Source organism: Oncorhynchus nerka, linkage group LG28, assembly GCF_034236695.1.
Source record: "Oncorhynchus nerka isolate Pitt River linkage group LG28, Oner_Uvic_2.0, whole genome shotgun sequence".
In the NCBI taxonomy this organism is placed as follows: domain Eukaryota; kingdom Metazoa; phylum Chordata; class Actinopteri; order Salmoniformes; family Salmonidae; genus Oncorhynchus; species Oncorhynchus nerka.
Window position 1 is genome coordinate 77451013 of NC_088423.1, and position 21477 is coordinate 77472489.

The 21477-nt window shown below is 41.9% G+C and overlaps 2 protein-coding genes across 6 annotated transcripts; both read right to left on the minus strand.

Annotated features, from left to right (window-relative positions):
• Positions 1-1191: 1191 nt before the first annotated feature.
• LOC115113694 (anoctamin-9-like) lies at positions 1192-17552 on the minus strand. Its single transcript, XM_029641625.2, has 24 exons — positions 17257-17552; positions 13940-14011; positions 13674-13796; positions 13325-13467; positions 13181-13230; positions 13021-13079; positions 12786-12865; positions 11572-11706; positions 11331-11424; positions 11177-11237; positions 10990-11072; positions 10642-10746; positions 10359-10523; positions 10245-10281; positions 8349-8460; positions 7802-7859; positions 5963-6060; positions 5501-5700; positions 5139-5291; positions 4893-5037; positions 3743-3865; positions 3386-3479; positions 2917-3029; positions 1192-2766 (listed from the first exon to the last, which is right to left on the minus strand). Exons 1-24 carry the CDS (start codon positions 17278-17280, stop codon positions 2733-2735), a joined length of 2361 nt encoding a protein of 786 aa, XP_029497485.1. The 5' UTR covers positions 17281-17552; the 3' UTR covers positions 1192-2732.
• Positions 17553-17850: 298 nt separating this feature from the next.
• On the minus strand, positions 17851-21134 carry LOC115113695 (U5 small nuclear ribonucleoprotein TSSC4-like). Of its 5 annotated transcripts, none has more exons than XM_029641630.2 (4): positions 21028-21134; positions 19772-19896; positions 19359-19432; positions 17851-19252 (listed from the first exon to the last, which is right to left on the minus strand). In XM_029641630.2, exon 4 carries the CDS (start codon positions 19179-19181, stop codon positions 18246-18248), a length of 936 nt encoding a protein of 311 aa, XP_029497490.1. In that variant the 5' UTR covers positions 19182-19252; positions 19359-19432; positions 19772-19896; positions 21028-21134; the 3' UTR covers positions 17851-18245. The 5 variants fall into 5 exon arrangements, with proteins under 5 accessions (XP_029497490.1, XP_029497486.1, XP_029497489.1 ...); XM_029641626.2 differs by having other exon boundaries at positions 19755-19896; XM_029641629.2 differs by having other exon boundaries at positions 19725-19896.
• Positions 21135-21477: the final 343 nt, after the last annotated feature.

Consider the following 21477-nt stretch of genomic DNA (forward strand, 5'->3'; position numbering starts at 1 on the left):
TCATAAGTAATAGTTTAATTTAAATTATTTGGCATGATACATGATTGCATTCTAAAGATACAATCCAATTCAAGGGAACTTCTGTTTTCACTTTTTTACTTGGTAATTTGAATTACATGCACATAGTATGGAGTTTCCTCTGAAGCATTTGGGCTCCCTGTACTCTGCCTTCTCTTGTGGGAGGAATTGTTCTCATTGGCAGCAGGCCAAACAGGGCGTGTTTAGGTTTACAGATACTGTTCCTCAGTCTGGCAGCACACTATGAGGCATGAACTGTGGTGAGAGGGTAAGGTTCTCCGGGAAGTCATGGGAAATGGTGGGGGAGTAAAAGGACCAGATGAAGAGCAAAGACACAGGCTAACAACTCTCTTTATAAAGGGAATGGAGAAAGCCTTGGAATGCAGCCAGTAGGATCTGGCTTGGTTTTTATCTCCTCTGAGATCAGAGTCAGCAGAGGGAGACCAGAGAGAGTCAGCAGAGAGGGGGCTTAGAGAGTTTTAGTGAGAAACAAAAGTTAAGAATAGAGAAAGGAAAATTGTGATGAACTGTTCAACCATGAGTTAGTCTGATATGTCCACACAAACATGACGTTTTTAAAATAAGAACAAAAGTATTTTATATGCTGTGTTACGTTAGTATTTCTGCAACCTCACGGAATGCATTCCAGATATGAAGTGAACCCACTAAGAGGATTTATGTTATTGGAACACTGAGAATATTTTTGGTTTAACTCTAATAGAGGGGAGGAACTCTCAATGAAATGACAGGCCAGGGGACATGGATAGAATAGTTTTATCTACAATAAGATGGCATGTAGTTAGGAACTGCTTTAAGCAGACCATGTCGATGAGCCCTTTCATTTTCCTTCACCAAAACTGTTTACACAAGGTATGTTGTGTAGTTTAGTGCTGTATATAACTTTGGGCTGTAGGAGAGAAGACCACTCTGCCCTCTTGTGGTATACAGACATTATGGTCATAGAGGGTTGTTTCATAGCAACCGTCTAATTGACCAATTGTCTCTATAACATCTCTCTCTTTATTTTATTTACCTGACCTAATGTAAAAAGTATTTTTTTGTTGTTGATCAGGCTTAACTTGTTTGAGAAATAGACAGGGTGTGGTCCACCAAATGGCAGTTAATTGTGTCTACTTAGCTTACCAAAAAAAAGTCCTCAAGTACACATTCAGCTGAGAGTAAAATCACGGCAAGCTTTAATATTTGTCCCATCTGTCCATCAAAAGTGAGAAGCAAAAGGACAAAATTGCAATGCACTTTCATGCAGGTGATAGACTGATGAGCAAAACCCTGTCACATACTGCATGTACAATGTACAGTAAAAAAACAATAAAGCAACTCAAAATGTACACCTTTCCAACAACAATACAATATCCATAGGTATTGGCTCAAGTAATTTCTGAATTATACTTAAATGTTTTTACAAAAACTCTTGCTCATACACACAACATGAAGCAACCCTATGTTTGAATTTAAAAAGCAATAACACAATTTTCCCGAATATCATTTCAAATAAAGAATTAATGCAGTGGATTAAAAGTAAAGTTAAGAGATGCATAATTATATAACAAAGATATTAATATTTCAAAGATAAATTACATTATTCACACTTTGTGATTCTTTATGTTGAGAGAACATCGAGGTTACTAAAAGCATGTAAACAGGAAACATCAGTACAGTATTTGCAGGTTGTTACACCCTTACCAAAATAAAACTACCGCAGTTCTTTGTAAAACATTAATATTGGCCAGAGTAGGGAAGTCAATACATTTCAACTCAGGTTTTCCATTTGTATAGCACATACAGTTTGTGAAACAAAATTAACCCCAACTCTGTTACTGTATAGGTATCCCTGCTAGGTTAACCTAATGTAGCAGGCATAAAATAAATCTACACACTGAAGAAGGCTGCAAAGTCGAAAAGCCTGTACGCTATCCCTGATGCAGGGTTAGGGTTAACCCTACACCTTTCTATTTATCTGATTTCACACGTTTTACGCACCAACCAAACTTCTGAGAGACTGCGATGCTCCCCTTTTGATTAGGAAAAATAAATGCCTGAAACTAGATCCCCTACATACTGGTCTTGACGAGAAGAGAGAAAAAAACGTTATCTTCTGCACTGTTCAACCAATCCAGTAAATGTGGAGGAGGAGTTAAGATGGAGTGTCGCCTTGTTAACGTCCAAAAGCGGAAGTTAAGTCACAGACTCTCTTTCCATTTCCCCTGAAAACCGGAACATCTGGTTGTTGGGGACTCGGCTGAGGCTACTGCTGGGTCATTGGTCATTCAAAAATACAATGTTATATGGACCTCTTCTTATGAACCCCAGTTGTGGTTTGGCGTCTGGTATCTGAGGTTAGTCTGTCAGTATATTGGTTCATTTATATTGGGGTACACTTGCTTATATGTGAAATATAGTTTGGAGCCGTTTAATCCTCGTAGAAACTTGTCGCCCCGATCGGCTATCAAGATACCCTCGCATGCGCCACGGGTGGCCATTAATCACACAGGTATAAACAGTGCGTTGACCATGTGGGAGAAAGCGCAGAGGTGTTGGGAGATGGGGCTGTCCTACCTCTCATAACGACCAGGCGCTAACTATTCTGTAAGATGCTGATCTCAGGTCAGTGCAGAGAGCATCACTTTTAATGTGTATTTTTCAAGGCTTCAAAGTCATGTGTCATGCCTCAGGATGTCCCTTCGTTGTGGTCATCACACATCTGTGGACTGGCTGTACTTCATATCCCTGTCAACACAGACAACATTAGTTTTAATCCGATCATAGAAATCACTATGGTGATAATAAGTTCCATGCAGATGAAGTACGGCAACACTTAATCATACATGTTCATACAAGGAATATTGTGGTAGTCTATAGCCATATGTTTTAACTCACTGCAGTTCCTCTTTGAGCCTACTGAGTTTATCCTTCAGTCTGTCATTCTTCACCAGCATGGAGGAGTCAGGCACAAACCAGGCAGCAATGCATTTAAAGATGACCACTACATGCTACAGATAGAGGTGAAAGACAGACAGGCTTGTTCCATCATATCCATGATATTTGGTATTGCTCAATGGCCATTTGGAGTTGCAAGGATAAGGTTTTGACAAAACCCTAAACTCATCATTTTTAGCTTGGCATTTAACAAGTGATTTTATAGTTTTAGACATCCTTTGCGTTTGCTTTTACATCTTTAGTTTTATTGTAAAGTGTCACAATTTTAAATCATGTTTGATTGGATCATGGGTGCAGAGCTTAATTAAAATCAATAACATGGAATTCAGTGATTCCTGATGTGCCAAAACTAAACTGAAAATAATGTAAGTAGTTCGACGTAAATACACAGATGCAAAGAACGACATACCTCAAATAGGACGACGAAGGCAAAGCGTACAGCCATGATGAGCCAGAACTGGGAGGTGAGGCTGTAGTCAACATCATTTCTGTAGTCTTTATAGCTGGGAACACACACCAGTTTCACCATCAACAATCTCTCTCAACAACTACTGGTATCACTGGACTGGGTTTCTTTCTGTTTGTGACGGCATAGACTCTAGCTACATGTATGGATGCCTGAGGAGAATTGGTTGCTTTGGTTTCTGATTATTCAAACACTTCGTTAATATAAACAGTGAAATTCAGAGATGGGCAGTAAGGTTGAGCCAGGCTTTGGTAAATAGTACCTTCCGTAGTGACCTAGTTGTGCCTTACAGATGCCCACCTGCATTGTGTAACATTGAAGCCGCTCTCTGTGATCAGTTGACTGGGGAAAAAGTCCTTCCGCACATTCAGGTGTGTTATCTGAGCAGTGGATAGGGTGTCGTTGATATAGCCCTTCATACAGCTATAAGGGGGGGAAAACGGATTATGGTCATATAAAAACAAACCCTTCTCCAACTCATGAGGTTTTATGCAGCTAACCGTTTAGAGAACCCAAAAAGTAATGCCCCATGAATCAACAAAAAACATACAACTTAGCAACTAAGCTTAGCTTACAAAATCATAATTGGAAATACATTTCCATATTAATTTGTCTTGGAATTTGGAGATAGAATTAAATTGCGAGGCTTTTTCACAACCAGCTTGAAGGGCAAACAAATAGTCACAAATAGTCACATGGCGAGTCAGTATTATTACAACTTTAGGGTGTCCTTGACATCTGCCACCAGTGTTTACCCACAGCATGGTTACTTATGCCAATAAAGACTAAACTAGGGAACTGTTGAACTCTTCCTTTGGAACAGTTTCAATAGAGAGACAGTAGCGAATGTAGTCTTTATTTTATTTCTCTCCCCAATTTTCGTGGTAGTTACAGTCTTGTCCTATCGCTGCAACTCCCGTATGGACTTGGGAGAGGCGAAGGTCGAGAGCCATGTGTCCTCCGAAACACGACCCTGCCAAGCCGCTCTGCTTCTTGACACACTGCTCGCTTAACCCGGAAGCCAGCCGCACCAATGTGTGGGAGGAAACGCCATACAACTTGCAACCGTGTCATCGTGCATGCGCCCGGCCCGCCACAGGAGTCGCTAGAGCGTGATGGGACAAGGACATCCCGGCCGGCCAAACCCTCCCCTAACACGGATAACGCTGGGCCAATTGTGCGCCGCCTCATGGTTCTCCCGGTCGCGGCCGGTTGCGACACAGTCCGGGACCAAACCAGGGTCTGTAGTGGCCCCTCAATCACTGCAATGCAGTGCCTTAGACCACTGCGCCACTCAGGAGGCTCGAATGTAGTCTATCAGATGACATTATCTACATTATTACTATGGCATTCATTGTTTTAAGAGTCCAGACCATGTGTGAGAGGTCTACTCTACTGTAGGTGCAACTCATGCACCAGTCACTGCACAATGTGCTACAGTAGAACTTACTGTACATTTTCTTCTCCATTGGCACAGGGTCCGTAGTGATAGCGATAGACCAGCCGAGGGATGAAGTCTGAGGACACCCCAATGACTAGCCCATTGGCAATGACAGCCAGAACACCAATAGCTTCCAGAACTTTGATCCATATACCTGAGAAATCATATTATGGGATGAGCATACAAGCCCCAACAAAAACATGGTAAGGAGTTTACCAGAGAAGCACAAGCTTTTGCATATACTGTTTAACTCACCAATATTATTGGTTTTCTTGGGGACTAATCTGCGTTCCAAGCTGACCATCTTGATGGCATCCAGACGGATCTCAAAGATATTGTTGATGAGGGCCAGTAGAGGGGCCAGAGGGAAGGCCGCCACAAAGATGGTGGTGAAACTGAACTGAAGAACTGCATGAGAAGAGTGTAATAACACAACAGAGATTTAATATTCAACATAGGGGATTGGGAAGTCAATAAAAACAACTGGGCAGAAACATTGAACATAAAAGAAACCATGAATCACAGTGTAAGAGAGAGATAGAATCACTTCGGTGAAATAAATAAAGACTTTGGACTGAGACATCCATGGAAGGTAGTGACTTGTTAATGTGACGTACCCATTTCCAGAAACTCATTGAAGAGACTGAAAAAGTTTACGTCATTCAGATCGTAGTTGCGCAGCCAATCATGCAGCTTGCAGATATCACATGGGTCATGGCCCCTCCTCTCCTCTTCGCGACATGCATTTTTGTAGCAGTCGCCACACTTCCTCTCCAGCTTCTTAGTTGTAGTCCTTTTGAAGTAACTCTTGAACCAGCTGCACAACAACATAGGACAACATAAAGTGAGAAAGTATGATGCTCCACTTTGGATGTCCAATTCGGTTCATTAGAATTAATTCAATTCATTAACTAGAATTCATATTTACATGGGGTTTTATCATCTGACTGACAGTCAAACGTTTATTTGAATTACCAAAAGCTTATTCAACACATCAAAGGGCTTATTCAACCTATTCATTTCCTCAGAATGTATCTATGTTAAGCAGGTAGAAAACCATAGCTATATATTGTACTTACGGCACAATAAACTCAAAGATGTTATTCAGTGTCTGTTTGAGCACCATGATGACGGCCATTTGAATGAAGAGGTCAGTGAGGCAGCCACTGGGATGACACTGGCAAGGACAGGAAAAGGCAGATATGGCAACAGTCTAAAGACAATCCAAACCATTCAACCATGTCATAATCCCATGTTAAGTAATACTTTAAAAAATATATACAGTGCCTTGCGAAAGTATTCGGCCCCCTTGAACTTTGCGACCTTTTGCCACATTTCAGGTTTCAAACATAAAGATATAAAACTGTATTTTTTTGTGAAGAATCAACAACAAGTGGGACACAATCATGAAGTGGAACGACATTTATTGTATATTCCAAACTTTTTTTTTAAATCAAAAACTGAAAAATTGGGCGAGCAAAATTATTCAGCCCCTTTACTTTCAGTGCAGCAAACTCTCTCCAGAAGTTCAGTGAGGATAGCTGAATGATACAATGTTGACCTAAATGACTAATGATGATAAATACAATCCACCTGTGTGTAATCAAGTCTCCGTATAAATGCACCTGCACTGTGATAGTCTCAGAGGTCCGTTAAAAGCGCAGAGAGCATCATGAAGAACAAGGAACACACCAGGCAGGTCCGAGATACTGTTGTGAAGAAGATTAAAGCCGGATTTGGATACAAAAAGATTTCCCAAGCTTTAAACATCCCAAGGAGCACTGTGCAAGCAATAATATTGAAATGGAAGGAGTATCAGACCACTGCAAATCTACCAAGACCTGGCCGTCCCTCTAAACTTTCAGCTCATACAAGGAGAAGACTGATCAGAGATGCAGCCAAGAGGCCCATGATCACTCTGGATGAACTGCAGAGATCTACAGCTGAGGTGGGAGACTCTGTCCATAGGACAACAATCAGTCGTATATTGCACAAATCTGACCTTTATGGAAGAGTGGCAAGAATAAAGCCATTTCTTAAAGATATCCATAAAAAGTGTCGTTTAAAGTTTGCCACAAGCCACCTTGGGAGACACACCAAACATGTGGAAGAAGGTGCTCTGGTCAGATGAAACCAAAATTGAACTTTTTGGCAACAATGCAAAACGTTATGTTTGGCGTAAAAGCAACACAGCTCATCACCCTGAACACACCATCCCCACTGTCAAACATGGTGGTGGCAGCATCATGGTTTGGGCCTGCTTTTCTTCAGCAGGGACAGGGAAGATGGTTAAAATTGATGGGAAGATGGATGGAGCCAAATACAGGACCATTCTGGAAGAAAACCTGATGGAGTCTGCAAAAGACCTGAGACTGGGACGGAGATTTGTCTTCCAACAAGACAATGATCCAAAACATAAAGCAAAATCTACAATGGAATGGTTCAAAAATAAACACATCCAGGTGTTAGAATGGCCAAGTCAAAGTCCAGACCTGAATCCAATCGAGAATCTGTGGAAAGAACTGAAAACTGCTGTTCACAAATGCTCTCCATCCAACCTCACTGAGCTCGAGCTGTTTTGCAAGGAGGAATGGGAAAAAATTTCAGTCTCTCAATGTGCAAAACTGATAGAGACATACCCCAAGCGACTTACAGCTGTAATCGCAGCAAAAGGTGGCGCTACAAAGTATTAACTTAAGGGGGCTGAATAATTTTGCACGCCCAATTTTTCAGTTTTTTTTTTTTTTTTTAAAGTTTGAAATATCCAATAAATGTCGTCCCACTTGTTGTTGATTCTTCACAAAAAAATACAGTTTTATATCTTTATGTTTGAAGCCTTAAATGTGGCAAAAGGTCGCAAAGTTCAAGGGGGCCGAATACTTTCGCAAGGCACTGTATAATAGTGATGAGCTACCCACCTCCTCCAATCTCCATTTACCAAAAATACGAACATAGCTGCCTGGGCGACCATTTATCCTATGCACGAGAACAACGTGTTAGATTCATTAAATGTAAGCACATATGCATAAACATTTCAAATACTTACACATTTATGGTTCAGGACTCAAACATTTCAAGATACATGGACACTTGTGGATACAGAAAGCACCTTCTCCATATAGCTAGGCTGCCCATGACAGCTGACACAGAGCAGTACTTTACCAACAGTTTTCCCCTTGGTTTTAGGCTAGTGTGCAATCTTTTATTTATTTAACTAGGCAAGTCAGTTAAGAAAAAAATCTTATTTACAATGACGGCCTACCCCGGCTAAACCCTAACCCGGATGACGCTGGGCGCCGCGCTATGGGACTCCCAATCACGGCCGGTTGTGATACAGCATGGGATCAAACCAGGTTCTGTAGTGACACCTCTAGCACTGAGATGCAGTGCCTTAGACCACTGCGCCACTCGGGAGCCCGATCAAATATTAATACTACACACACACACACACGTTGCACTCAGTACCTGCCCAGGAAAAATGCCACATATACGAGCGAGGAGAAGAGGGTGAAGAACTGGAAGGTAAACATCTTGACAGTGAAGCTCCTCTCAGTGGCTGCATGCGACTGTGTCTTCTCTGCAGGCAAAAGCAGCAACATTAGCTAGGTGAGTCAGTGAATGAAGTTAAGTACAATTCCATCTGATAGAATGACAGTGATGAACATGTACAGTTGAAGTAGGAAGTTTACATGCACTTAGGTTGGAGTCATTAAAACTAATTTTTCATCCACTCCACAAATTTCTTGTTAACAAACTATAGTTTTGGCAAGTCGGTTCGGACATCTACTATGTGCATGACACAAGTAATTTTTCCAATAATTGTTTAGACAGATTATTTCACTTATAATTCACTGTATCGCAATTCCATTGGTTCAGAAGTTTGCATACACTAAGTTGACTGTGCCTTTAAACAGATTGGAAAACTACAGAAAATGATGTCATGGCTTTTGAAGCTTCTGATAGGCTAATTGACATAATTTGAGTCAATTGGAGGTATACCTGTGGATGTATTTCAAGGGCTACCTTTCAAACTCAGTGCTTCTTTGCTTGAAATCAGGAAAAGCAAAAGAAATCAGCCAAGCCAAAATTGTAGACCTTCACAAGGCTGGTTCATCCTTGGGAGCAATTTCCAAACGCCTGAAGGTACCACGTTCATCTGTACAAACAATAGTACGCAAGTACAAACACCGTGGGACCACACAGCTGTCATACCACTCAGGAAGGAGACGCATTCTGTCTCCTAGAGATGAACGTACTTTGGTGCGAAAAGTGCAAATCAATCCCAGAACAGCAGCAAAGGACCTTGTGAAGATGCTGGAGGAAACGGGTACAAAAGTATCTCCATCCACAGTAAAACAAGTCCTATATCGACATAACCTGAAAGGCCGCTCAGCAAAGACCTGCTCCAAAACCGCCATAAAAAAGCCAGACTACGGTTTGCAACTGCACATGGGGACAAAGATCGTACTTTTTGGACAAATGTCCTCTGGTCTGATGAAACAAAAATATAACTGTTTGGTCATAATGACCATCATTATGTTTGGAGGAAAAAGGGGGAGGTTTGCACGCTGAAGAACACCTTCCCAACCGTGAAGCACGGGGGTGGCAGCATCATGTTGTGGGGGTGCTTTGCTGCAGGAGGGAATGGTACACTTCACAAAATAGATGGCATCATGAGACAGGAAAATGATGTGGATATATTGAAGCAACATCTCATGACATCAGTCAGGAAGTTAAAGCTTGCTCGCAAATGGGTCTTCCAAATGGACAATGACCCAAAGCATACTTCCAAATTTGTGACAAATGGCTTAAGGACAACAAAGTCAAGGTATTGGCCATTACAAAGTCCTGACCTCAATCCTATAGAGAATTTGTGGGCAGAACTGAGAAAGCGTGTGCAAGCAAGGAGGCCTACAAACCTGACTCAGTTACACCAGCTCTGTCAGGAGGAATGTGCCAAAATTCACCCAACTTATTGTGGGAAGCTTGTGGAAGGCTATCCGAAACACTTGTCCGAAGTTAAACAATTTAAAGGCAATGCTACCAAATACTAATTGAGTGCATGTAAACTTCTGACCCACTGGGAATGTGATGAAAGAAATAAAAGCTGAAATAAATCATTCTCTATTATTCTGACATTTCACATTCTTAAAATAAAGTGGTGATCCTAACTGACCTAATACAGGGAATGTTTACTAGGATTAAATGTCAGAAATTGTGAAAAACTGAGTTCAAATGTACTTGGCTAAGGTGTATGTAAACTTCCATATTCAACTGTACATGTTTGATTGTAAATGAAAATGTTCAATGCAAACATATGTTCTGCTCATCCAAATTAAGATGTTCCCTCTTCAGACTCACCTATCACACACAGCTTGAAGGCCACGGCCTTGTTGACCTATCCGGGTAAGACAGGAGAAGAGTTAGGGACTGTGCAGGTCTACATGACTTAGAGGGGTTGCTGGTTGAACTTACTCTGGTCATAACTTGCATGGTGAAGTAGTGTAGTACAGCACCCAGCATTACTGCTACAGTGTTGGCATGGTCCCTTACAAACTCCCATGTACCCTCTGACAACAGCACAGCAGCAACCACACGGAACACCACCAGAGCCTGGGTTAGCCCGATGATCAGAACCAACTGGTAAAAGAACACACACACAGTGAGAGGACAACAATGACTGAACCGGAGCTAAACACAGGTATAGCGCAGGATGAAAATTGCTACGTCTGTTTCAATATGGTACTGAGTAACTGACCATGAGAGTGACCAGCACCAGAACTAGAGTGCTGCGCAGATAAGAATGGCGAAACTCTTTGGGATGGCAGTCTGGATCATTGACTACTCCCAGGATGAGCTCCTCCTGCAGGCCAGATGGAACAATATTCAGGGTTATACCACAGAGGTCTGTGGTCATATCAATCACACAATGGATCACTACCATAAGATGACAGTAATCAATGGAACATTATTTTAGTTATTTGAAAGAGCATATGATTGGGTGATATGAATGAGTAACAGACAACCTAAACCATGCTAAAACCATCCTATAGTATACAGTATATCCAGACATATAATGGTTTCTTAAGCCTAAGTGAAGCCATACCTCTTCCTCACACCAGTCAAATACTTTCCATTTAGACACAAATGTTGCTTTGTGTCTCTTCCACAGCTCCAGAAAAATGGTAGCTGGAAAAATAAGAAGGGCATGAGTCATAACAATGTCTAGATTTATCTGAATTAAAAATGTATTGGGTGGAAAGAATCAGTTTTATCCTGTGTGAGAGACTTACCCCACACTGCCATGAACATAGCAAAGAACACCGTCCCCTCATTGTCAAACAGAGGACTCACCTGCACACAAGACACATTTTGAACATACAAACTTAATTAACTTTTTTAAATAGTAAAGTTTGCAATGCAGTATGGTAGAATGACATGAGTTACCTTGGCATAGGTACAGGTGTCACGCAGCTGCCATACTTGACACCATTTGTCACACCTCGGGCACATAACAGTGTCAGACTCACAGACCTCTTTTCTGTAATATAAAGACACACAATGCACCTTCAGAAACACATGAGTTTTAAAGAGGAGCAACGCCATGTAACCAATTTTTTATTCCTACTAAAATGTCAGCACCAATCAGCTTAATAAAGAATTTGGCTCAGTGGGCCTGTCAACTCACATGAGGGGGCTGGTGTTGAAGAAAGCCAGTGCATACAGGAACACAATCACACCCAGAATGGCTGCAGGGACCAGCAGGATGGTGTACCAGCCCAACCACAGGTAATACAGAGCCACCTTCTCTCCAAAGTAACTCCTGACAGACATAGATACATTCAAACCAGGAAAAGGACATTTCTTTTCAGTTAACACCCCTTACTAGGTTTCCAGGGGGGATAAAAATAAATATTTAATTAACATGTAGTTTATCTTGATAATTTCCCTTTCACATGACTGAGGTAAATGACATGTTGTTTTGCTATTTGCATTCTGTATATTTAAGCAATAAGGCATGGGGGGGGGTGTGGTATATGGCCAATATACCATAGCTAAGGGCTGTTCTTAGCTGGTTTAAACTAAGCTTGATAATGAGTTGGTTATTTGAATCAGCTGTGTGGTGCTAGGGAAAAAAACAAAACGAGCACCCAGGGGCGGGCCCAGGACCGAGTTTGGGAAATCCTGCTTTAGGTAAGCACATCACGTTTAGCTGCATCGGCAAACCCAGAGTTCTGTGTGGATATAACCACTAGCTGGCATACTTCTTGGTAACAGAGTTAATTGCTTTGAAAGCGAGAGAAATAGGCCTTTTCTTCATTGGGCAAAAGTCTGTTCTCCACCCTCTCTCCCCAGTCCTCTCTCCTCGTTGACTTGGAAACCGATAAGTGGTCAAGGAGAGCGACAATTTTTTGTAGGCAAACTGAAGATGGTCCTCCCTTCCTCGATAGCCTCCTTTTGTAATGGAAGCACAAATGAATCCTACATGATTCCTTTGCGGAAGAGTTTTAATCTTCCACACCCACTTTGAAATCAGCTATTTTCTTGAAGGAGAAAAGCATGCAAACATTTCATAACAATATTCTATTGATCATTTATCTACAACGTCTTGCACAACTAGCTAGCTACATTTATTTTAATCACTGTATACATTTACTTGGGGATTCCACCCTGTAAGCGTAATTTTCGTCAATGTGCTATTGGACAAGGAGTCTCATTAATTACAAGCACAATTTTGTCCACTTTTCCCCTTCTCGTCTCCTTGATTACCTATGACCTTTTTCAAAAGGAGGCCAGAGAGGATGGAGGTGAGAGGATGCAAGAGTTGAGTAAATCCAATTGAGGAAAGGCCACTGTGAAACCAAGACACAGAAACACAGCTGGATATATAGAAGGTCTTACCTGACATCATCGACAGGCTGGGTCGTACAGAGAGCAGACCATCGTGCCCACTTTTGTTTCAACACCTTTTGCTTGTTCCTCTATAAAAATAGAAAGAGGCTCATACTGTAGATGTATTTCACATCAATGAATTTCATATGGGCTACTTACGATCATACAAGACATAAACAGCTACAATGCCCCTCAAAATTGAACAAGTAATCAGGTATACAAATAATGATGTTTGTTTTTTTACCTCATGCAGGCAGAACGCGGCCTCAAAGACACCCTTCTCCTGGAGCTCTCTGAGGTTCTCTGTTGTGTTTAAATTAAAAAGAGGGTTAGGAGTGCAGAACAATTGAAGTCAGGGACAAATATGTTGCTAAAGAGATCAATGGAGGGAGCACTTCACATACCTCCTGTGTTGATATGGGTGTGGTGTAGGATGTAATGCACTACTCTGATTCTGAAAGAAAAACAGGAACAAGGTAAGAGGACATGTTGGAAGTTAACGTTATTTGCATATGGAATGGCAAGAGTGAGAGTTCAATGCATCTCACCTGGTTGAGTGAGGGATGATGCCACATTTCCGGTCGCCGCTCCAGTTGCAAGCATCAGACACCTTTAGTAGGTACCTGTACTTGTCAAATATCTCCTTTGGGGCCCGGACACCATAAAACACCTTGTCATCATGAACGATTTTCTGACACAAAAAGGCAAAGTTCATGATGAGCATTGAACCAGGTTCATTTTGGGAGGATTGGCCATGATGTTACCGTATAAATGTCACACATTCTCTACAGTTGTACACATCCCAATAAAATATTGTACACAACCCAATAAAGTAACATTGCCTCAACATCACTCCATATGGAATTGAAATGTGATTTAATCAAGTCACAAACTCACTGTTACTTTCATGTTTTTCTTCCTCAGGTGGTCAATAAAAGCCACCTGCTTCAGAAACTTTGGGTGATCCTGGTCCTCAACTTCATCAGCAACTAGAACATAATCATATGTCCTCTGCTGGTGCTATGGGAGACATACAAGCTTTTCTGTATTCTAGGGACTGTGTCATACAAACAGCTTGAATAATTATCACCTGTATGACTATGTATGTCTCTAAGTTATGAATGCAATGAAATTAATAGATGGTGTGTGTTGTGCGGTCTCACCAGAATTGGGAGTAATGCCTCCATGGTATTGTCAAAGCCATCCGTGTTTCTCTCCTGCAGCTCAATACCATCCTAAAACACAGGGTAACAAAGAGGGACAATTTGACATCTCTCTTGTGATACAAGGGCTGGCCCTCCTCCCCACCTCACTGAAGTGGTCTGCCAGGCATGCGCCAGTCAACATGGACCACAAGGAACCTCTCAGCTAACATAATGGTCAATGATATGCCTTCATTCACTATAGCCAAATTGTCATTGTGGCTTCACTATCCTGTGTCGAAAAAAGGGACACTAGGCAAATTCCTTTTTACAGTTACAGTCCATGAGATGTCAATAACACACATCTTTAAGCAAAGGGGTAAAACAAATAAAGGCAACTGGGCCATCCCTCTTGCCATCTCTGTTGTTATGCAGGTTTCTCTCTAAAGCCTGTCAGTCTTTCACTTTCATTCTTCCAGACTCCCACAGGATTTTCCAGATAACATGCTCCAACACGCCCGTCAATGAAAATATCCCATAGACTGCTCCTCATACTCAGTGGGTGGGAGTTCTATGCTCTGCTATGTCTCGAGAGATATGATCCAATCTTGACTGATTATATTTTGGAGGTGTGCCACTATTACCCTCTTTAGTGCAGTTTGCATAAGATTTAATGAGATAACCTGTTTCACCAGGAGCACAGCCAAGAAGACCAGGCAAACGTTGAAAGGAGGCTGGCTCTGATGTAGGGTATTGTGTAGTGGATATGGCATGGGTTGCCAGAGGAATGGTGTCATACATCAGGCCTCAGCATCACATTAATCATAGACACTCTTCAGAGAAACATGGTCCAAGGTAAAAAGCTGACCTGACAATTTCTCAAAGATCTGCATGCTTTAGATGAGTTGAAGTTATGCTTTAAAACACAAAAGGCCAGATAAGCGACATTTAAATCTGTGAAATATTTTAAGTTGGTCTGGGATTTTTTAAATAATTAATTAATTTAGCTGCTGCAATGAATCTAGCCTATACAGTGCCTTCGGAAAGTATTCAGACCACTTGACTTTTTCCACATTTTGTTACGTTACAGCCCTGTTCTAAAATGGATTAAATAAAAACAATTCCTCAGCAATCTACATACAATACCCCATAACGACAAAGGTTTTTAGAATTCTTTGCTAATTTATTAAAACATTTGAACAGAAATACCTTATTTACATAAGTATTCAAACCCTTTGCTATGAGACTCGAAATTGAGATCAGGTACATCCTGTTTCCATTGATCATCCTTGAGATGTTTCTACAACTTGGAGTCCACCTGTGGTAAATTCAATTGACTGGACATGATTTGGAAAGGTACACACCTGTCTATAAGGTCCCACAGTTGACAGTGCATGTCAGAGCAAAAACCAAGCCATGAGGACAAAGGGATTGTCTGTAGAGCTCCGAGACAGGATTGTGTCGAGGCGCAGATCTGGGGAAAGGTACCAAAAAATGTCTGCAACATTGAAGGTCCCCAAGCACACAATGGCCTCCATCATTCTTAAATTGAAGAAGTTTGGAACCACCAAGACTTGGGGGGAGAAGGGCCTTGGTCAGGGAGGTGACTAAGAAGCCAATGGTCACTCTGACAGAGCTCTAGAGTTCCTCTGTGGAGATGGGAGAACCTTACAGAAGGACAACCAGCACTCCACCAATCAGGCCTTTACGGTAGAGTGGCCAGAAGGAAACCACTCCTCAGTAAAAGGCACATGACAGCCTGCTTGGAGTTAGCCAAAAGGCACCTAAAGACACTCACCCCATGAGAAACAAGATTCTCTGGTCTCTTTGGCCTAAATGCCAAGGGTCACGTCTGGAGGAAACCTGGCACCATTCCTACGGTGAAGCATGGGGGTGGCAGCATCATACATGTAAATAGCCCATCCAACTACCTCATCCCCATATTGTTATTATTTTATTTTGCTCCTTTGCACCCCAGTATCTCTACTTGCACATTAATCTTCTGCACATCTATCACTCTAGTATTTAATTGCTAAATTGTAATTACTTCGCCACTACGGCCTATTCATTGCCTTACCTCCCTAATTTGCACACACGTTATATAGATTTTTTTTCTATTGTGTTATTGACTGTACGTTTGTTTATTCCATGTGTAACTCTGTTTTGTTGTTTGTGTTGCACTGTTTTGCTTTATCTTGGCCAGGTTGCAGTTGTAAATGAGAACTTGTTCTCAACTAGCCGACCTGGTTAAATAAAGGTGGAATAAAAATAAAAAATGCTGTGGAGATGTTTCTCAGCGGCAGGGACTGGGACACAAGTCAGAATCGAGGCGAAGATGAACAAAGCAAAGTACAGCGAGATCCTTGACAAAAACCTGCTCCAGAGCACTCAGGACCTCAGACTGGTGTGAAGGTTCACCTTCCAACATGACAATGACCCTAAGCATACAGCCAAGACAATGCAGGAGTGGCTTCGGGACAAGTCTCTGAATGTCCTTGAGTGTCCCAGCCAGAGCCCGGACTTGAACCCGATCTAACATCTCTAGAGACCTGAAAATAGCTGTGCAGAAAAGCACCCCATCTAACATCTCTGGAGAGACCTGAAAAAAGCTGTGCAGAAACGCACCCCATCCAACCTGAGTTTGAGAGGATCTGCAGAGAAGAATGGGAGAAACTCCCCAAATACAGGTGTACCAAGCTTGCAGCATCATACCCAAGAAGACTCGATGCTGAAACGTAACATAATGTGTAAAAAAAAGTCAAGGGGTCTGCATACTTTTCAAAGGCACTGCACATGGTGAGGCAGAAAATAGTTTCAGGGAACGTCAGCTACAATGAGCTACAGTCATGTGTTCTCAGTCCAAATAAAACACCTGTGATATTTTATTTAACTAGGCAAGTCAGCTAAGAACAAATTCTTATTTACAATAACGGCCTTGTTCAGGGGCAGAACAACAGATGTTTACCTTGTCAGCTCAGGGATTCGATCTAGATCTAGGGTGTGTTTTGATGTTTGACCCACATCTAGTTCATAGATAAAGCACTGTAGATCACTTTTGGTACGGTAACATAACACAACTCAGCATACTTGCACACAAACTTATAGATAGATGTCTGATACAGGTTATAGCTATACGGAAATAGATTTTAACCTGCTATGACCGTCACCTCAAAGTATCTAAAAAAACAGTTTCATTACCATTATCCATGAGCATAACATTTTAAAAATACATTATTCAGTCAAACAATTTCTATACTCATTCAAAATACTGTAGGCTACATGAAAACATGTTTCCTAAACTGTTTGCAGGTGAGTTGTTTATAAATAATCTTCCTCACCTGCTCTGGATCCATTAAGTACATGTTGCAATACGCCCGATATCCAAATTGAGCGAATATTGAAAATCCCCATTCACATCTTCTGTCGTTCGAGCGCCGTTGTCTTCATTACTCACGAAACGTTCACCCCTACTTCAGACAGACGGGGAGCTCTAATTATACTAAAAATATGAAAAACTACTGTACTGAGCTAAAAAAAAAATAAGTTGACTTCACTTCCGCGTTTCTGAGTCAATTACTTTCAGGTAGGTAGCGTCATGCTTCTCAAAAGGTGAGGCGCTGATATTGAGCGCTTCGGGTGGATTAGTAATGCCGACATCTGGTCATAATCGGACAGTCGCAATCGTTTAATAGGTCTACAGTTAGTGACCAAAACTGAGTCTCTTTATATCTCTCTACTCCTGAAAGTGCATGCAAATGATGGGCTTTTCTTATCTGTGAAACCAACGAATACATTTCATTAGTTGATATGAACGTAGCAATGTCTATGATTCTCATAAGCACATTCTTCAAATACTGTAATATAACCTATTGGCTTCACATCAGTCAAGGAAAATACAGGAACAAAGATTCATAAGTGACAAAGAAACAAAATTTAGTTGTGGGAAGACTTTACTGCTCCAATAATCAATAATAGTTACAGCAATATGAAAAATGATGCCACTTACAAGGGTCTACTACAAATACAATTGTTTACATTACACTTCCACCAATATACTTGACAGCTAAATTCAATATTCTTTGGACTTTGAAACAGCAATATACATTAGCATTACTGACAAGTGATTTTCATGTCTGAAGTTAATATTCAAAATACACATTTTACATTAATTCTGATGAAAAGTCAAGAGGTCGAAACCATTCCCTTGATTAGGAAAAAAACTCCTCTGCTTGAGGTTCTACAGGGAAGCACTAAAATACTGTCCATATTTAGGGTCCTCCATTATTTCCAGAGGACTTCAATTGATTGAGGTCAAGTATGTGTACTCTCAGTCCTCCTCTTTCTCTGATGTCTTGCGGAAGTTCTTCCTGTTGACGTTCCTATTAATGACGAAGCCAATAGGCGGTTGATCCTTCCGATCACTCAGTGCGCCCTCTTCTTCTCCCACCGGGGTCCACTTCCTCTTCCGCTCACTCTCCTTTGGGCGTTGGGGGGCGATTGCTAGGCCTATACCCTCCTCTTCTTCATCATCATCTAAGTGACAGAGACCCATCCCTACCTTCTTGGTTCGATCAGGCTTGTTAACTTCTTCAGCATCATCCTTCTGTGGCCGGCTAGGCCTGGAGAACACGATCTTATGCTCTGAGCTACTGCTCTGGCCCTGGTTGAAAGTAGGTATAAAAGGCTCTTCAGGATCATCTTCCATCGTGTTCTCCTTCTTCTGCTGCTGCAGGCTTTGTATGTACTGCTGAGCCACCATGCTATTCTTGCTGTCACTGGTCTCTGGCACATCCTCCAGGTCATAGCGCGTCCAGCGCTCAGGATTCACCAGGTAATCTGGCACTCCTCTCTTCTGAGGAGGCTTGCTGACCAATTCCACCACCTTCTCCCCATACTTCTTTCCACTCGGCAGCAGTGGGGGTGGAGGGGGACGTGCAAAGACCCCATCAATGACATTGTCCTGTCCCAAATTGGACGAGGACAGCTTAGCGGCACTCTCCAGGCAATCAAAGATGCTTCGGCTGCGGTTGGAGAAGCTTGAGCTGCCACCTGTCAGACTGAATGCGGGTTTCTTGGGACCGGGACCGGAGTTCTGGTGCACTTCATCATCAGATGAGGACAAGTCTTCCACCTCTGGGTCTATGGACTCATTACGCTCTTCAGGGTCGGAGTCACTCAGAGAGAGGTCATCTGTCAGCTTGATGGCGTCACTGTTGGACAGCTTGTTACGGCCACCGTCTCCATGGTCCTCTTGCTCACACATTGCTCTCAAGGGCCTGGGTCTGATACCACAGGAAGAAATGACAACTTTCACACAGTCAAGGGGTCAAGAGCCTGGAAGAGTATGAGAGGGTTGTTCTGAGTGGTAATTGAAACATATAATATGTATGGTAATATAGCATGCATTATAATATTTTCACTTTGTCAAGAAATGACTGACCTTAGCCTGGTAGAGCTGCAACACCGCCACTTTCTGTATCAGTGAGGTTCAATGGTGGCGGCAGTCCTTCCACCCTTAACAGACACACAGAAAGATATACATTAAAAAACAGCCATACGGATCTAGCCATTTAAAGCTTAGGCCTATACTGTAAATAATAAGTACATTGACAGCTAAAAACAATGAAACTCATTTCAGAGCAGTTGCACAACATCAACACAAGATGTCAAGTGTGACATCAGGTGTGGTGAGTCAACTGCAGAGGAGTAGGCCTATAAGTCCTCTGCAGCGTCGTGTGAACATTGAGTACTGTAAGTACCGAGGGCCTTCAGATAATTTAATGTTTGACATCCTACGCAATGTTACCGTTTGTGTTAGTGTGAGGACGTATCTTACTGGAGTTGCAGACTCACAGGTTGTGGGAGCTGGTTGGAATTCTGCTCAGCTCAGATAAGACAACAAACGTGTGGGGATAGATGACAGCTCCGACTTTTGCCATGGTGTGACCAATACCAGAGTGAAATGGTGTAGCGACAATCTATAAAAAAATTAATAATAATAAATACATGCAGATTACAGTCTGTTACCCACTCACTGCATATATGTAAATAGTGATTACAGAGTCATATACTTAGATGGATCTGAATACAACACAGTAGCTCTGGTCCATCACGCAACGACTATGAGTTGCCTTGTATACCACCCATAGAGAAATTGTAGTTAGAGGGCGCAACATTGTATCTGTCCCATTATGAAATCTGCTAGAGCATGGGCAATGCCACTGAGGCCATCTCCATTTTGAAGTAGTCAATTTTCTCCTTCTACTACTATGGAGTGTGTAAACAAACTGAAAGGAGTCCTATTGCCACCCAGAGTGTTGTTTGAACAGGTATAAAGCCAAGGTTGGCGATTTGGATGTTTGCTCGTGTGTATAATTAATTGGCCGATCATGATGACCTGGATGGAATTATGTGATCCTTCCTTAACCACTCAGTTCACTACTTAAAATGGTTAAAATACCTCAATGGCGCTGCCATCCTAAAACGGGCCTAAGTCCTCCATCCAGCTCAATGATACCGCCAGACAAGCTCTTGTCCACGCAGCTCGTAGTGCAGATCCCACGCATACGCGTGGATCAGGGTATTTTAACGGTAATCAAAGTACTCATATTTTGGGAGAAATTACACCCTGCACATACAGAGAAAAGTAATCCCGCACTCTAAAAATGTTTACTTTGGTGAGTTACGATGAAAAAAATATGGAAAACGACAGAACATGGGCACCTCGTCGTCGTGCGACGGACAAGAGCTAACACAGCGACTACGCCCCCCAACATTAGTAGCTAGTTCGAGCATCTCTCAGCGATCCTAGCTAGCTTTTGTTTGTCATGGTATTTGACGGGAAGACAGCAGAAAAACATGGAGGGTTGAGTAGTCCACCACGAAGTAAACCAGTTATGGAAATCCACGTTAGATATCTAGCTAACGTTAGCTAGTAGCCTGGTTGGCTAGCTGACTTTGAATAAAGGGAGGAACACACCACAACCACATAATCATTCTATATCTTACAATACTTAATTGATACGTTGGGATGTGTTCATTAAACTATATAGATACTAAATAAAGCGTTCAAAGCTGATCTGTGTTGCTAGCTGCATCTCCGGCTTTACCTTCTTCACGCTGGCGCTGCAACTTCGGTTTGCATGCTGCAATGTATGCTGGGTAGGGTAGTTTTCCCCGCTCCTACCTTTGGTGGGCAAATAACCCAATCTTCGATACCCTATCGCCATAGTCTGCTGGATTGTAAATGTAGGCCTACATCAGAGTTGCTAAACCTTTATCTTATTCGCTGAGGTTTAACGGTGGATGGCATTCAATGTCTGTTGCATTACCGCCACCAAGACTGGGGTATAAATTAATTATATTTTGATCCACAAAATGGGAAAGTAAACACATTTAACTGACACAACCATCTAACCCTACACTCATTAAAACCATCCTTATGAAGCATACATCAGTCATTGACCTATCCCTCTGTGCTGTCACAGATCTACTAGGCCTACTCACAGGGATTCTCTCAGGATCCCTCACCCTTGACCCATCCTCCGCTACTTTCTTCA

Excerpts from the sequence above, each read along its gene's own strand:
- LOC115113694 (XM_029641625.2), bottom strand. The coding sequence starts at position 17,280 with ATGTACTTAATGGATCCAGAGCAG. Across the intron at positions 11,238-11,330 it reads ACACCTGTACCTATGCCAAG|GTGAGTCCTCTGTTTGACAA; the intron begins GTAACTCATGTC and ends TCTTGTGTGCAG. Across the intron at positions 7,860-8,348 it reads GTGGCATTTTTCCTGGGCAG|GATAAATGGTCGCCCAGGCA; the intron begins GTACTGAGTGCA and ends TCTCGTGCATAG.
- LOC115113695 (XM_029641630.2), bottom strand. The coding sequence starts at position 19,181 with ATGTGTGAGCAAGAGGACCATGGAGACGGTGGCCGTAACAAGCTGTCC.